The sequence below is a fragment of the Myotis myotis genome, unplaced genomic scaffold (assembly GCF_014108235.1).
Source record: "Myotis myotis isolate mMyoMyo1 unplaced genomic scaffold, mMyoMyo1.p scaffold_m19_p_1, whole genome shotgun sequence".
Classification (NCBI taxonomy): Eukaryota; Metazoa; Chordata; class Mammalia; order Chiroptera; family Vespertilionidae; genus Myotis; species Myotis myotis.
Window position 1 is genome coordinate 184,844,641 of NW_023416313.1, and position 17,348 is coordinate 184,861,988.

Genomic DNA, 17,348 nt, shown 5'->3' on the forward strand with positions numbered 1-17,348 from the left:
GTTGACAGTGTTCAAGACTTTTACATCTGAGGTAGACAGACTAATAGTCCCTCAAAGATGCCCATGTCTTAATCTGCAGAATTTGTGAATATGTTACTTTCCATAAGAAAAGGAACTCTGCAGACATGATTGGGTTAAGGATATTCAGATGGGGACAGTAGCCTGGATTGTTCAGGTGGATCCAGTTTAATCGCACAAGTCTTTAAAACAGTGGTTCTCAACCTTTGCTGCACATTAGAATCACCTGGGAATCTTTTTAAAATCTTGATTTCTGGGCTTCATCCTCCAGAAATTCTGTTTCTTTGTTACTAATGTTGTGGCCCCACCCCATAACAAAGAAACAGAATTTCCAGAGGATGAGGCCCAGAAGTCAGGATTTTAAAAAGATTCCCCGGTGATTCTAATGTGCAGCCAAGGTTGAGAACCACTGCTTTAAAAGAAGACAGCTTTTCCCAACTGTAATCAGAGTAAGATGTGAGTATGAAAAAAGTGTCAGAGAAATTCAACATTGCTTGCTTCAAAATTGGAAGAAGAGGGCCATAATCTTAGAGGCTGGAAAACCTAAAGAAATGGATGCTCTCCTAGAGATTCCAGAGAGGAATGCAACCTTATCTATATCTTGATTGTAGCCCAATGAGACCTGTGCTGGACTTCTGACTTACAGAACTGTGAGATAAATTTGTATTGTTAAAGCCACAAAATTTGAGGTAATTTGTTATAGCAGCTAGAGAAAAAAACAAAACAAAACATTTGCCCATATAGTTAGCATTTCCAGTGCCCTTCATTTTTTTTTTTTTTTTAGATCCAGATTTCTTTGCTAATTGGTATCATTTTCTATCTATGAAAAAATTTCCTTTAATGCTTCTTGTTGTGATTACCAGAGGGAAAGAAGGGTGGGGGGAGGTAGAATAGGATAAAGGAAGGATAAATGGTGATGGAAGGGGAAGGAGAACTGACGTTGGGTGGTGAGCATACAATACAATAACAGAGGATGTTTTATAGAATTGTACATTTAAAACCTATATACTTTTATTAACCAATGTCACCCCAATAAATTCAATAAAAATGTTTTTAAAAAGAAAGAAAAAAGTGACAGGATAGGGGAACTATGCACAAACTTTATTACCATTATTGAGCTGTGAATTACTCTGCTCAGAAATGGCTTAAGTTGCCTCAGACTTTATACTAGTATATATCCCAAGGGGTAAAACCTTTATGTAATTCACCAAGCCTTTCCACTTCAAGGAATTTGGATAGAGCATAAAAACAACAACAGAAGTTGCTTTTTTTAAGAACAAAAGAAGAAAGTTGAATCATGAAATTGCTGGGTCATGATCTAAAATAAATATTTATTAGACAGTAAAGAGTCACTGATTCAAGAGGACTTCTAAAAATAAAAAATAGGATATGGATACGCAAGTATTTGAGAGTCCCAATGTAAATAAACTTTATCTCAGGAGTGGAAAAAATAAAAATGGTGCTTATCTTAGAATGGGCAGGACATTCCATAAAAGTATTAATGAACAGGAAAATCTGTCCTTGGAATCATACTCTCAAGCCATTTGTATCCACTGCCAACACACTGTTAGCCCAAATCTTCCTCATTAACTGCTTATTCCTTATCTGTGAGTATTCTCTCAGGTGGTGGCCTCTGCAGCTTTTACACCAAGACACTGACCTTTGCTGGCCATAATTGATTGGATCATAGAAATACCCTGCCTGGTCAATCAGATTCTTTAAGAATTTGGAATTGGGGTTGTTGTGTTGTTGTTGTTGTTGTGTATGTGTGTGTGTGTGTGTGTGTGTGGTGTGTGTGTGTTTATCTCACCTGAGGGTATGCTTTATTATTGACTAGAGGCCCAGTGCATGAAATTCGTGCACAGGAAGGGTCCCTAGGCCTGAGCGTTCTCAGTGCGCAATTTACAATCTTCAGAGCTGCTTCTTTTTATTTGTTTCACTAACTACTTCAGGAGAGTGGGTAGCACCATTATGGGGGACGGGCCAGGTGTGCCTGCTTGAGGCTAAGGGGCAGCATCGGGCTCCTGGGACACAGCAGAAAGGGGGGCAGGGCTGTCAGAGAAACCCAGTCCAAAACTTGAAGTGGGAGGCAGTGAGGGGCGGAGGGTGATAGCTGCACAGGGGCCTAGAAAAGCTGCTGGGTGGGAGCAGCCGAGGAGCCTGGTGCCTCTCACATGGGACAGGCTCCACATCCCTCCCTTTTCCTCCCTGTGACCATCACCCCAGCTCTCCTCCAAGGCTCTGCCTGAGCTCACCCTGCACAGCTTCACACCACCCCAGGGCCCACACAGCCCTGCCTGCATTGCCTTGCCCACTCCGCCTCGCCCCGCCCATGGGACTCAGGACAAACCCTGGGAGCTTCCTGACGGCTCTCACCTCACACCTCACTTTCCAGTCCAGCCCACCAGCACCCCCAGCAAGCTAATCTATTGGTTGGAGTGTCTGCTTCCTGGTGGTCAGTGCGTGTCATAGCAACTGGTCGAGCGGTTGAATGCCCAGCGGAACTCCGGTCAAGGAGGCAATTTGCATATTAGGCTTTTATTATATAGGACTAGAGGCCCAGTGCACAAAGTTTGTGCACTGGGGAGGGGTGTCCCTCAGCCCAGCCTGCACCTTCTCCAATCTGGGACCCCTCAGGGGATGTCCCTCTCACAATCCGGGACTGCTGGCTCCCAACCGCTCGCCTGCTTGCCTGCCTGATTTTCCATAACCGCTTCTGCCTGCCAGCCTGATTACCCCCTAACCACTCCCCTGCTGGCCTGATCACCCCCAACTGCCCTCTCCTGCTAGCCCGGTCTCCTCCAACTGCCCTCCCCTGCCAGCCTGGTCGCCCCCAACTGCCCTCCCCTGCTGGCCCAGTCACCCCTAACTGCCCACCCTGCTGCCTGATCGCCCACAACTGCCCTTCCTTGCTGGCCTGGTCACCCCTAACTGCCCTCCCCTGCTGGCCTGATCGCCCACAACTACCCTCCCCTGCCAGCTATCTTGTGCCCACATGGGGGGCGGCCATCTTGTGCAAAGGCATGATCATCAATTTGCATATTACCTCTTTATTATATAGGATATATGATTAATCCACCACCTTTACTATATATTTACCTCTACCAGTGAGATTTGTACTCGGACGTTTTCTTGTTACTAATTAATGCCCTTTATTCTCAGCTTAAAGAAGTTAATTTAACATTTCTTGTAAGGCCAGTTTATTGTTTTTAAATGTTTTTGATTTTAGAGAGAGGGGGAAGGATAGAAACATTGATGAGAGAGAAAAATTAATCTGCTACCTCCTGCATGCCCTCTACTGGGGATGGAGCCCATAACCCAGGCATGTGCCCTGTCTGGTAATTGAACTGCTGACCTCCTGGTTCATGTGTTGATGCTCAACCACTGAGCCACATTAGCTGGGCGTAAAGCTAGTTTGGTGGTAATGAATTCCTTTAGCTTTTGCTTGTCTGGAAAAGTATCCTTCAATTCTGAATGATAACATTGCTGGTAGAGTATTCTTGGTTGGAAGCTTTTTCCCCCCTAGCACTTTGAATATATTGTGCCAGTCCTGGCCTGCAGTTTCTTCTGAAAAATCTGCTCATTGTCCTCTAGGGTTTCCCTTGTACCAACAAGATGTTTTTCTCTTGCTGCTCTTAGGTTTTTTAAAAAAAAATTTTTTTTGATTGATTTTAAAGAGAAACATTGATTTATTTTTCCATTTTATTTATGCATTCATTCGTTGATTCTTTTATGTGCCCTGACTGGGAATCAAACCCACAACTCTGGCATTTTGGATCAACCAACTGAGCTATCCAACCAGGGTTCTCCTACTCATCTTGAAGTGGCCCTTTTACCATTTATTGTGAAGGAGCTTCCGGTTAGTTTTCAGGTCTTTTTCAGAAGGAATTGTTTCAAATGTAGTTACAGAGTGGGTGTGTCTGTAACAGATGAGCTCAGGATCTTCTTTTTTAAAAAATTTTATTACTGATTTCAGAGAGAGCAAAGGAGAGGGAGAGGGAGATAGAAACATCAATGATGAGAATCATTGATGAGCTGCTTCTTGCATGGATGGCTCCTCACTGGGGATTGAGCATGAAATTCAGGCATCGAACCAGGAATCGAACCATGCCCTGGTTCATAAGTAGATGCTCAACCACTGAGCCATGCTAGCTGGGCAAGTCAAGATTTTAGAAGTAAATTATGAACCAAAAGAGGGACAGAGACCCAAAGTGACCAGTGCCACTTACCAATTTTGTGACAGAAATGGAGCAGTACTCTCAATCACATACGAATTATTTGGGGATCTTTATAAAATGCATACTCTGTTTACTAGATCTGGAGTAGAGACTCAGATTCTGCATTTGCAGAATTTTTAGTGCAATATTTGCATGTTTTCACTCTAAATACCAATGATAAGTACACTGAAACTGTTTGTAAAAGTTCAGGGTATGTAAAAAATGAAAGCCATGTTTAAAAATTATTTATTTACATTTTAAGCTCACATTAAAAATGTTCTAAGATAGAATGGCTAAGCTGAAATATACAAGGTTGATATACACATTAACCTTTATCTGAGAAGAATCCTAAAATGGCTTTAGATGAACTCAGGTTTTCCATCACAAAACCAATGTTCCTTAAATCATGCAGTGATGTCTTCCCATAAGAATAAATTTAACATATCTCTCAGAAAAACTGAGAAACAAAAAGCTAACTTGGATTTATTATTAAACAGCTTTACATGCCATAAAACCAAAACTATTTTATGAGGCTGAGATGTTCAAATAGGTTCAAACATGATATAATGAATAAGTTTTAAATATGGAATGTTTTGGTTATTAGGCCTTGACTTGGTTTTTGGTTTACTTGTATAATTATATCATTCCAATGGTCATTCCAGGTAACCCGTTCAAAACCAGACTTGCTTAATACTATTTATTACAAAGCACTGAGTCTTCCCTTGATGGGAATACCTTTAAATGCTGACAGTAGCAACACCTTTCTTTTTCCTTCACTCAGAAAAAAAGAAAGAAATCACAAAAAATAAATTCATTCCAACATGTTAAAATCTGCCATAAAGTCTCATTCATTCTTTTTAAAAAAAGTTCCTCATAATAATACATGCCCTGGGTATTGGTACATTATTGAAATACTAGACCTGTAACAGCTCATCCGATACCTTTAAAGCGTATGACTTGGTGATCTATTTATGTAAAATATGCTTAAGATGAAATATATAATCAATGCATTTGATGCTTCTGGGGAGGACTGGCATTTAAAATAGTTTTTAAAATCTGAGTTTATTAAGAATTTTAGAAAAATAAATAAAATACTGTGGTGGTTCTATCCTTCCTTCCCCTTCTACTTTTCTTCCTTCACAAATTCAACTTAAGAGCTCAGGCTTCTAAAAAGCAGAAGAGTGTGAAACAGAACACAGGTTTTCCTACCCTCCTCTTAGTACAATGTGTTTTATCACTAAGGCAAACCTGATTTTCTTTTCTTGAAATGAAGATCCCATCATCTAGGACAGTGGTTCTCAACCTTGGCTGCACATTAGAATCACCTGGGAATCTTTTTAAGATCCCGATTTGTGGGCCTCAGGATTTTAAAAAGATTCCCAGGTGATTCTAATGTGCAGCCAAGGTTGAGAACCACTGATCTAGGACTTAATTTAAATAACTGTTCTTAGGAAGTCAAGAAAAAGTGCTTTTAACAAAGAAGCAGCTATAAATGTCTACAAAATAATTTACAACTTGTGATTTTAAAGAGTGCTATTATAAAGTTTAAAAGCAAAATCTAAACATTTTAACAGTTTAATCTCCTTAAAAGGTCTTTTAAAAAGCCATAAGCTATACTATAAATTGCCAGTTAAATTCCCATTCTAATCTACTTTACAAAAATAAACTGCTGCACAAATGTATTAAGGTAGCTATGTATTTCTCATGTTGATCTTTTTTTCCAACTTCAAAAATGCAGTAAAGTAAGAAATTAAGCACCTACATGTTGGTTAAATATACTTTCATTGGAGCAGCACTTTGATTTTGGATAAAGGGATCCTAAATGTAGTCTAAAACTTTCCAGAAAGTCACATTCACATTCATTGTAATGCATTTTATATACATAAAAATACAGATTTGTAAGAAATAAACAAATTAACCTACACTTTTCATAATGTAAAAATTAAAATACAACCTGTGATCGCATGCTATGTCAGGTATTTGAGAAGTATGCTTGTTCATTTCTGATGGCAATAACCGTGAGTAACTTGAAGCATCAGCATACCACAGATACTTAGTTTATTTATGACCTTAGCCAAGGTCTAACCCCAGTTTTAAAAGTGAAAAAGATTCTGTTAAATTCAATGCGGCAAAAGTAGTTGCATTTACTAGTAATGTTTGCCCTGGAAAAGAAAGACGAGGGAAGGCAGATATCAGATGCTTTGAGGTATAATTATACGGAAGGATTAAAATTCTTTGTCCAGGAGGAAATCAGGATTTTCTGATAAAAGCTGTCTAAAAATGCAAAGGTTTGCTTCATGAATGTGAACTCCCATGCCTTGTCAGGACTTTTATAGCGAGGACCCCTGTGTTGGCAGGCGGGACTAATAGTAGATGGTTAGGCCTGGAGGAACGCCAAAGTTCCTTGATGCAAATTGTTGTGTGGTGACTGAGTTTCTAACATATGACTTCTTAGGCAGTTTGCTTCATCTTTTGTTCCTGCCCATAAAGCAGTGTCTGCTTTTGCTGTTATACCTCTTGTAAATCAATGGGTTTGGTTTTCCTGGGATACATCCAAGTGAATATTTCTTATCGAATTGCTCTTCCACAAAAACAAATAGGTGATTGTGATGAGCTTTGTTAGTGTTCTACAGCTAATAAAGTCTTCCATCAACTGCTGGCTGATGTTGGCTACAACATAGATTTACTTGGGGGGCAAAAAGTTATCCAGTCTACAATGTTTACTGTTCTACAAAGTTCTGGTCTTCAGGCTGAATGGGAAATCCTATTTGGCACTTCTTTACCTCAGATGGTATGCCAATGCTTATCACAGTAAGAAATTCTTATCAGATTTGAGGTGTAGAGGAGGAAGAAGTGTGGAAATATTTAACTATTTAAACAAACAAGAAATAATAATAACTACTCTATAAATTAAAACCAAGGCCTTCCCCCCCCCCGCCAGATTATATTCACTAAAAGTATAGAAATAAAAATCCCACTATGGCTCTTGATATAAGACAAATAAATATGTTCACCTGATATTTACATTTTAAATTCTTAAAGAGGCCCTATGTTATGTCAGAAATACAGTTTAAAGTATTATTCCCTGAGTTCTTGAGGCAACCCCATAGGTAATTTCATGAATTCTAAGACTTTGGGGAGATTGAAACACACGTGGTGTGCTTATCTTTCTTTCAAATAGCTGTTCTCCAAAGTGGTTTGTCCAGTGCCTTCCCTATAGTTCAAATGCTTTAAGGATGTGGCCTTATCCATTTTTGTTTTTTTAGGAGACAAGCTCCCAAACGAAGCTTATAAGAAGGGGAAAAAAGACTGTTTAAAGAAAGTAAAGTTTTAACATTAGTTAACAGTGCAGTTGAGTAAATCAGTTTTATATCTATAATACATCAAGAATGATAATACTGTCATAGGTGGTAGAAGATAGAGCTCTATGGACTCTGGCATTTTTGACTTCAGTGGTTATTGAGCCCAGTTGCTGTTAGCAAGCAGAAAGTCTACCAATTAATTCAAAGAATGAAACTATTAGAAACAGAATGACTTTCCCATATTTTAAGCCAAATATATGCCTTAAATGTTGAGAAGGCATATAATTGGCTTAAAATAAAGATCAAAACAACAAAATTAATTAGATCTCAAACTTAAAATATCTGGAATTTAATAATTATTTTAAAAAACTCATTCAAAACTGGGGTTTTAAGGTTCTTGAATTGTTGTTAATATCTACCTTCTTGGTGGCTCCTAAAATATTTAAAAATTCAAGACTTGAGAATACTTCAAACAGTGAAATATGTGAATATTTGCTTGCAACTCCCATTAAAATCTATTTTGAAAAACTCATTACAATGAATGGAAACTCCAATTTTGTTGCTGACAGTTTTAGGTTAGGCTTAACTTGAAGCCATTCAAGGTTTTTTATATTAAAAAAAAGAAAAAATGGTCGAGAGAACCTACTGAAATGTTCCATCCATTTCAGTAAAGTGCACAAACATGAATATATCCTTTGGCTTTGCTATGACCTCAAGGGAGGGGTAGAAATCAATGGTGCTGGTGTCAGATTCCTGACTATATTGCTGAGGCTGGCAATCTTCTCTTCTAGGAGGTAATTTTTCTTCTCGGCTGTTTTTTGTCGCTGTTCAGTCATTTCGAGAGCTTTCAACAACTGGGCATTTTCAACATACAAATCCTTCACCATTGCATCTGCTTTAGTATTCTTGCAGAGCTAGAAACAGAATCAGAAACATCTTGACTCCATTTCTGTAATTCTTTTAAAGTCTGACATAAGGGCAGTTGTTTATAAAGGCAAATAGGTTCTATCAATTATTTTCTTTTATTTTACAATACAGCTTTAATATCAGACTGGCATCAGAGGTACAAGTGGAGCAAATCCACTTATGTCAAGCTGTTACTTTGCATAATATGTTTGTAGAAGTCACTAATAAAAAGAACAAATTGATATTTGAGGGTAAAAAATGAAAGTGTTTTCCACCTAAATAAATTGGGTAATATTTATTCTCTAAAAATATTATAATTTATAACTTAACATTTCTGAGTTTTAGGGTGTGAACTGTGTTTAATCCTGTTCTTAACAGTAGATGCTTGAGCTTCCCATTCATACCTACAACCTACCGATTATTTTAAAATGTGGCTCATGTGTTATAACAAAGAGATAAGATTTTCCTTAACTCCTCCTCTCTTGCATAGAGCCTTGTACAGAAGACATATTCTAATAATTATGGTTAGAACATATAGTCTAGGTTAGGGTGGAAAACTTGTCAGCAGCCTTGGGATAATTTTATTATTGCTTCTGTTAACATTTTCTAATCCATCTTCCCTCATTACACCTTTAACTCCTCATTTACACCCAATTTCAAGCAGGACATCTAAAAGTATAAAGGCTGAAGGGACTAAAGAGTGGCTAATTAATTTACTAACATTTCATAGGGCAAGGATGAAGCCCAGAAGCTAGATGACTGGCGAGTGTAACATCGTAACCTACTCTCTATTGAACTGTTCTAATACAATTTTTTCCCTCCCTCCCTCCCATTAAAAGGCACTTTGATGGTTCTTTATCATCTAAAGAATGACATTCAAACCCCAGGGCTCAGCATGTAAGGCCCTCTACTGCCAGCTCCTCCCCATCTCTCTAGTTTCTTCTCCTGCTTCTCCCTGGACAGTGTTGTGCCAAACTATTAATGCCAAAGTGTTTGCAGATGTCCACACCCCATATGTTGTCATAGTTCCATGATGTTTCCATAGCCTAGAATGACCTTCCCACATTTCTTCACCTCTTAAAACCTTACTCAACCCACAATACTAGATTTGAGGTCTTTAGGAAACTTTCTTTAAACTCCCTGGGTTGCGTCAAGTATTCCTTTTGTGTTCCCTTCTACTGAAAATAGAGTGGACACCGTTTTCTTTATTTTTGAAACTACTACTGGCCATATGCTCAGTACTTTGTAGGTGAACTACACTACATGTAGGCAGAGATATTGTTTTGTTCACTTCTGTATCCCTAGTGCTTAGAACAGTACCTGGCACATAGTAACTATGTATTGAATAAATTAATTAAAGGGTTGAATCAATAAATGCTTATTTTACAGGACCTTTTCTTTTCATTCTGTGTATTAAGATAAAGGACATTAAGACCTCTGCATTAAGACCCTCTCTTGGCATTATTCTTCCTAATGTTATGAATCCAGAAAACAATGTTGGGCAACTTTCTCCTGCCTAACCAACATTTTTTGTTAACCCCTACCAGTTCATCTCAAACTTTCCTAGAAACTAGTCCTTGTTGCATGTCTCTTCAGTGGATGTACATATAATTTCTAAACACAGAGGCCATACCTGCCACCAGAAGGTGAAAAGGTTCAGGCTGCTTGGTGATCTTGGAGTTCAGGGTCTGCATTCTAATTCAAAGCATAGCCTTTTGAGTCTGGTTATAAGCATAAGGTATTTTTTGAGGTTGTCCTGGCTGTTGCAAACAGGAAAGCTAAAGTTCTATATATTATCCTCCAATTTTTTAACAATATATATTTTCTGTTTATTTAAGTAGGAATACTTCCTGTCTTGGGTAAAAAAAATAAAATCTGTGAGTCACTGTTAGCAAATACACATTTTAAAAATTGTGGACAAACATAGGCCTTAAAAGAGCTTTGGAAAAAAGAAACGTGGAATACAGAATTCATATTTTTGAAGGGATATAGGGGAATGTGAATCCTCAATTCTTATATACATTCATAGTAGAATTTGCCTTTATTAGACAACAGTTAAGTTAATGGCAATAAAGGAATGTAAAACTGGAGTTAAAAGTGGAATGTAAAGTGGGCGGGTAGAGATGACCTGGGAGGCTCACTTGTTCTTTGAGCTGATTCACTTTCTCCTGAAGAAGCCTTTTCACCAATTTCAATTTCTGTTCAACTTCCATCATTCGTTCCTCCATGGCAGTTACCAGTTGTTCCTGGTTTTCCTGAAGGGGGGAAAAAAGTATTATCATTTGAAAATCATGCCACACTGAAATGAAAACATTAGTAGTCTATTTTCCCCATAAGATGTCTAGAAAAAGGAGAGCAACTGTTTGCCTCTGTAACAGGAAGGGTGGATTTCTTATGAAATGGGAGTTCTGAACACTGCATGGGTTGTGCATGTTAGAAAACTAATCCTATCAGAGAAAGAATCAAAGATAAAAAAAAGAATCTTACCTGTGTTACCATCTTCCCCTGAGATAAAGCAAAATTCTTAAAACCCATAATTTAATACTTGTGTGCACTTTTTGTAAAATAGGGATCTAAAGTAAATTAAAAGATGGATATTAACCTTCCATCTGTGATTTGGGTCTTTGCAATACTGTGGGCCTCTTAACAACAAAACAAAAACTGAGTGTATTCAGGGTTGTCTAACATCTCCAAATCGGCTTGCAATATGCATGTCTGTTTTTCCTTCGAAATGGCTGATTACTGGGGAGGTTAGTGATAATCAGCCTCTTCCCACTTATTCTACTCATCTGTTTCCAGTTTGACTTGTCAATGTGAAGAAAACATCTGGATTGGAGGGTGGGTTTATCATCTGAACAGATTTAAAATTAAGGATCTTCTCCCCACAAACAACTCCTAGATAAAATAGGGCAGCAAAAGAGCCCTGGCTTCTCTCCTCACGCAACAGTGACAGATCAAGAAATATGTGGGCTCTGGAGAGAGATTTAGAGTACAATTGACTGCCCCTCCCCACAGTCCTCCAAAATGTTCACATAAGGAGTTTCAGATTTTAAAAGGTTCTTCAAATGTTAAGCAGGTGTTAGTGGCTGATGGCATAACCAGCCTTTAAAAATATTCTCAAAAAGGCATCCTTTAAAAAGCACGCAGAATGACCAAACATGAGTTGAAAGCCAACATTTGTTTGGTTATTAATTAAGAGCATCTCTTCAAAAATAAAAGGAACAACTAAACCATGTTATTGATTTGAAGATAAAAATCATAGTAGGCAAAAGCATAATGTAGAAAGTAAATTTTAAGAAATCAGACTTTGAGAGCATCCAGCTTTTTAAAAAAAATCCTATATTTTAAGATATAATAGCTTTTTAAAAATTCAAACTAAAAATAGAAAGTGCCTGATTTCCATTTGCCTTCAAAATTACTAAACTAAACAAACAGAAAACAACAGTTAATTAATTCAAAGAACATGGAGCATGGGCAAAAGAATGGGGAAAGAGGAAAAACAAAGGCAGTCATATTTAAAGTTCATTTTATTGTTTCATCAAAATTTTCCTTTTTCCTGTCAGAAAAGTACTGTACATCTTATACAAAACAGTATAAATAAACCCTGTTTTTCTTCAAATTCCATATATAAAAGTAGTACCTTTTATTAAAAATAGTTACAACATATAGAATGAGAAAATATATAGAACACATCCTTTCAAAAGAATCTCAAATCCACTCTTTAAATGGTATAAATAAAATGATTTGTAACAAAGCTGAAATTTGTGAATTTGATTCACAAAATTTGTCATTTCTACATAAATAAATAAGAGACAGAATACTGCAAAGGCGTAATAATAATAATAATAATAATAATAATAATTTAAAAGAGCACTTGATTCCGAAACATTCCTCAGCTTATGCCTCTGTGTTTGTGTGGTGTGTGTGGTGTGTGGGTGTGTGCATCTGAGTGTCTGCCATGGTAAGAAATGCCATCAATAGCAGCCCAGTTTTCACAGGTGCCCAATCCTTCTGCAGGAATCTGCATGCACTGCGCGCTGCTCCGGTAGCAAGGCCTAGGGAAAGAAGGCAAGTGGTACACTTCACCCTGATGTCCAGAATATGTTTTTTTTGGGGGGAATCTAAATTCACACATTTATAATGCAAACAGTTTTTAAAAGCACACACATTAACACCACATGGGCAAGCAAAGCAACACAAAGAGAGAAGAAATCGCATCACTCCATGCACCAGAGACAACATGCAGGTTCTAATAATATTCTTAAAATTAGTGTCCGCTCCATTACAGAAGCAGGAGAACCAGTAGTGGCATTCTCGTGAGAGCAATAAGCAGGCCACCCAGCCGTCTGACTGGAGAGATTTTTTTTTAGTATAAAAATTGTAACGTTTTTTTTCTACCTAATCCTGAAGTAATTGGAGTAATGGGATATTTATTTTTAAACCTTGGTGGGTGGGTCGGGAAGAGCATGCTTTGGAAATGCTGTGTCTGAGAAAGCAGTGAGTAGAGTCTTAGCCTAATCATTGGTTTGAAATGTCCAGTAAATCTGAGGTCAAGGTTTTATAATTCAACTCTGTAATGAAGAGTTAAAGCATCTAATACCTCACCATCACAATTTTTATTCAAGAGTTTAATTTTAATATTTAATTGAAGTGGAGTGTAGTATAAAAACATGGATTTTAAAGCACAAAAGAAAAAATTTGTTACGGTTTTGTTGGCAAGAATAGATGACAGAAGTACATCATGACAAAGCATAGATATATATTTGGAGAAGAAAAGACAACTGCTCTAATGTATAATTATAGTGTTAATGTGACTGTGCAAAGCCACTTTGGGGGGATTACGGAAAAAGAGTTGGGAAACTCCTTATCAAATGTTAACTGAGAAGCAAAGTATTTGAAAGCAGAAAAGCATCCAAACCAGAAAGAATTAATTTAGAATTCTATAAACTGAGTATTTTAAATTTTATTTCTAATTCTTAATAAACTAAATGTGCAAGACCAAAGAGTTAAGAGACTTCTGGAAAGGGGTGATTATACATGAAGAGAAATAACTATTTGAAAATCTAGGTGATATAACACTGTGCCTGGTGGTGAGCTGGGATAATGCTAATTGAAAGGGAAGGGGAAGATCTTTACTATCTTAAAAATAGTTTTTTTTATATATTGTAGCTGGAAAAACTCTAAGTTAAGTGAACTATGTCATCTAAAGAGTCACTGGCTGCACATTCAGCTTTGTTAGTTGTGAGAAGTCCCCAGCTGTGAATTCCATGGAACCAGCAGGCTGCACCCCTCTGACCAAGAAAACCCAGGAAGCTCTGTTAGTAATGCGTCTCCTAGAGTTGCACTTGAATTCTGTAATATTTTGGCATCAGAGAAGAATATTAGGTCAATTGTTCACTATGTGCAAGTGATCCTGATACTTCATCAATTATGAATGTGCAAAAGAGACTCAGAACACTTAATTCCCCAGGTGAGGAGCTGAGCGCTCACAAGCAGCCCTGAAGAAAACAAAACAAAAAAGGCACTGCACTTCAGTGGGTTTGTAATACAGGCAAGGTGTAATCTCCCACAGAAGATTTACATTCTTGATCTCCACCTTTCAACTGGCATAACTTCCAATAAACAGGTAAAATTAAATGAGGTGATCTGAGCTTCTAATGAAGGGGGAAAGCCTCCTACCTGTGGTGTGTTGGTTTCAGAGGTTCTGTTTTCAGGTTCCTCCTGCAGGCGCTGGTTTATCCTTTCTGCCTGCAGCAGCTGGTGTTGAAGCTGCAGAAACTGCTCCCTGGGCACCATCGGGCAGGCTTGCTGCTGGAGAAGCTGCAGATCCAGTGCGTGAGGGGATGGGCTAAGCATCACAGTGGACTTCAGGTGCTGCATCTGGAGAAGGGCAAAGCCCTGGTCAGCAACAGTGCCTTCCCTCACAGAGCTGCCCTTCGAGGTGTTAAGCAGAGAGCAATGAAGCCTGACCCCCGGGTAACTTGTAAATCAGGAAAATGCATGAGTCTGAGTAAGAAGTAAATGGGAAGAATCATTTTGCTTAGGAGATAATAGGCATAACCCATGGACGCAGATAACAGTATGGGGAAGGCCTGGGGGAGGGGGTACCATGTGGAGGGGGTCAATGGGGGAAAAAGGAGGACATATGTAATACTTTCAACAATAAAGATAAATTAAAAAAATAAATCAGGCCTTCTTAAAAGTTTTAGACTTAAAATTGTTCTTCCTCACTCTTGAGTGACAGTAAGGGTATGAGGTACATGGTGTCCATAATGTCTGAATCCTAGCTCATTTTTTTACTTACACTGGAACTTTTTACTTATCCCTCTTTAAGAAACAACATCCACCACCAGGGTTGGAGTAGGCAAAGGGGAGAAAGTGGTTATGCTTTAGGGATTGCTATTTTACTTACCATTCATAAAGATTCTTAAAAGCAAACATTCAATGGCGATGTGTTTTTCAAGTTAGCAATATGTTTTTCAAAGAATCTCGCATCTACAATTATTTTAACCTAGCCTAGCTTGTCAATGTTATACTCTTAAATAGCACAGTGAGACAAGCAATTCTAGGGTATAAGGAGATATCCCAGAACATCTGGGAACTGAAGTACATGGAATAGAAGTATTTGTTCAAGATAACGAGGAAATGATGTGTGTTATCACATGCCAATCAAAGGTGGGGAGAGGAAGAAGGAGCAGAGAATGCACTGCATTTGGCCAGTGAAGCATGCCAGTTCACATCTGTCGACACATTTCAGCAGCACACAGGACTCGATGGGAGGCATGCAACAAATATGACTAAGTACTAAACTCAAGTAGGACCCCCAGGCTTGTGAGAAGGGAAAAAGGGCCTCTAAGACACCACTGCAGGGACATGTTATCATGAAACTTCAGAGCCACTATCCATTTCTTTAAATCTAAATGTCTAAGGTGGGCCATAGACTCAGAAAAGTCACCACTTTATTTTCAGGAATAAAGGAGTATATGGAGAATTATAAATCCCATGATTTTATATCATTGGGATGATTTTCATCACAGGTCTTCAAACACTGAGTTTTAGATACTGAGGAAAATCCTATGTAAATGTAAACAGACATATTCCACAGTTAAAGCAAAATGAAAATGAATATTGGCTCTTACCTGAAGTACTTATTAACTATTATAGTCAGTAGAAATGATTACATGTGCAAGGAATTTAATGAGATGTCTCCATGCTATGAAATTCATTGAAAGAGAATGTTCTACCTTCACACACTAGCTCAGGCAGAGAACTGCACCCTTCTCTGCTAGTTCCAACCACAGAGTTCTAGGTACAGGTTAGCCACAGACAAAACAAAAACAAAAAAAAAATTACAGGAATTATAAAGAGAAGAAAAGTATTAGTTATAAAAAGAGAAAGAAGAGTACAAATTGGGTATATTATATACCTGGATATATGTGCTCTAGTCAGTAAGAACTTATAAAGGACCAACAGTTACATTTTTTCTGTATATAAACTGTACAGATATAAAAAGATTTGGAAGTAGGTGGTGATGCTTGTAGAACATCATGAATGTAATTAACACCACTGAATTGTATATTTTAAAATGGTGAAAATGGCAAATTTTATGTATATATTTATCACAAGTTTAAAAATTAACAATATATCTAAAAACACATTGAATTGTACACTTTAAGTAGGTGAATTGTAATGTGTGGATTATATTTCAATAAAACTACTAAAGAATCCAATTTGTATATGTGTATACAGAGTTAATAGTGAAGTCTTACTAGTATTTTCCTAAAGAAAGTTTTGTTACAATAGTGTATAAGATGTTCTTTTCAGTGTTCCAATAAAACATTCATGCTTTTTCTTTATTCAGGCTCTAGTGCCAAGTATACTCCCTCATCCATTTGTAAATATTTACTATTAGATCAGGGAGAAAAATAGTGAGGGAAAATTGCTTAGGACAGCAAATAACATAAAACAGGGTTGGGAGGTAAGGGGCTTCTGAGAGCAGGTGAGAGAACTGGCCTGTTGGCAGTGCTGGGAGAGGCTCCAGTATTGATTAAGTATACCCTGTCACTTTTCAACTTGGCTATGCCAGCCTTAGCTTCAACCATGTTATTGATTACAGTATATAATTATTTCATCAGAAAAGCATATCTATGTCTAAACACAGCCCACAGCTCAAGGTTTTGAACACATTTATTATTTGCTATCAGAGAGAGAGAAAAAATGGTTTGGATTTCACTATTTATAGCTCACTAATCTATTAGTGGATAAAATCAGAGGATATAATAGTTTCAGAAACCTCAGTGGTCATTTAAATGTCAATGTGATATATTTGCCCATATTTCACATTTAAAACCCAAGCATCTATTTAAAGTTACCTTTGCACGTGCCCAGCTTCACAAAATTATGTAAACATCTCTCTCCCTCCCTATAATTCTTGCTTAAACATATTTGTACTTTTTAAGAGCACAAAAAAGACATTTCCTACTCATGCTTCTCTACCTTATAGAGATTTTACAGTTCACTAAACGTTGGGTTAATATTTTCATCTACCTAAAGCAAAGTATCTCAATGAAATTACAACTTATTAAGGAGGATTTGTACCTAAGTTGTTTTACAGCCTCTAACTGTTCTCAGTATTCAGAAAGCAATCTAGTAGACTGAAACCCAATGTCCAGGCTGACAAGTTTTACAAATCCATCTTTATATTTAACAGCTCTACCTCCCCCAAGTTAGTTACTAATGTAATGAGCAGTGGCAACACTTGTAAGTTAAACTTCGAAATGCTAATGCTCTCATAATCTCTGCATGGATTTCCTAACTGAAGAGGTTGTTAGAGAGCAATCATATCTATAAAACACTGTAATATGGACGGGATCAGGAAATTATTACAACCATAGCAATGGTGAGA

At 37.6% G+C, this 17,348-nt stretch overlaps 1 protein-coding gene across 10 annotated transcripts in view; it reads right to left on the reverse strand.

Moving 5' to 3' along the window:
• Positions 1-4,464: 4,464 nt before the first annotated feature.
• The window catches only part of NIN (ninein), a 104,442-nt gene continuing 91,558 nt past the window's right edge, over positions 4,465-17,348 (reverse strand). For 5 of the 10 annotated variants that reach the window (XM_036306528.1, XM_036306536.1, XM_036306551.1 and 2 more), the window contains 3 exons: positions 14,123-14,323; positions 10,585-10,698; positions 4,465-8,451 (listed from right to left, as the gene is read on the reverse strand). In XM_036306528.1, coding sequence (XP_036162421.1) covers positions 8,242-8,451; positions 10,585-10,698; positions 14,123-14,323 — 525 coding nt within the window. In that variant the 3' untranslated portion in view covers positions 4,465-8,241. Of the gene's footprint in view, positions 8,452-8,540; positions 10,699-11,860; positions 12,499-14,122; positions 14,450-15,687; positions 15,749-17,348 lie in introns of those variants that run through there. The other 5 variants (XM_036306599.1, XM_036306560.1, XM_036306570.1 and 2 more) reach the window with 5 other exon arrangements.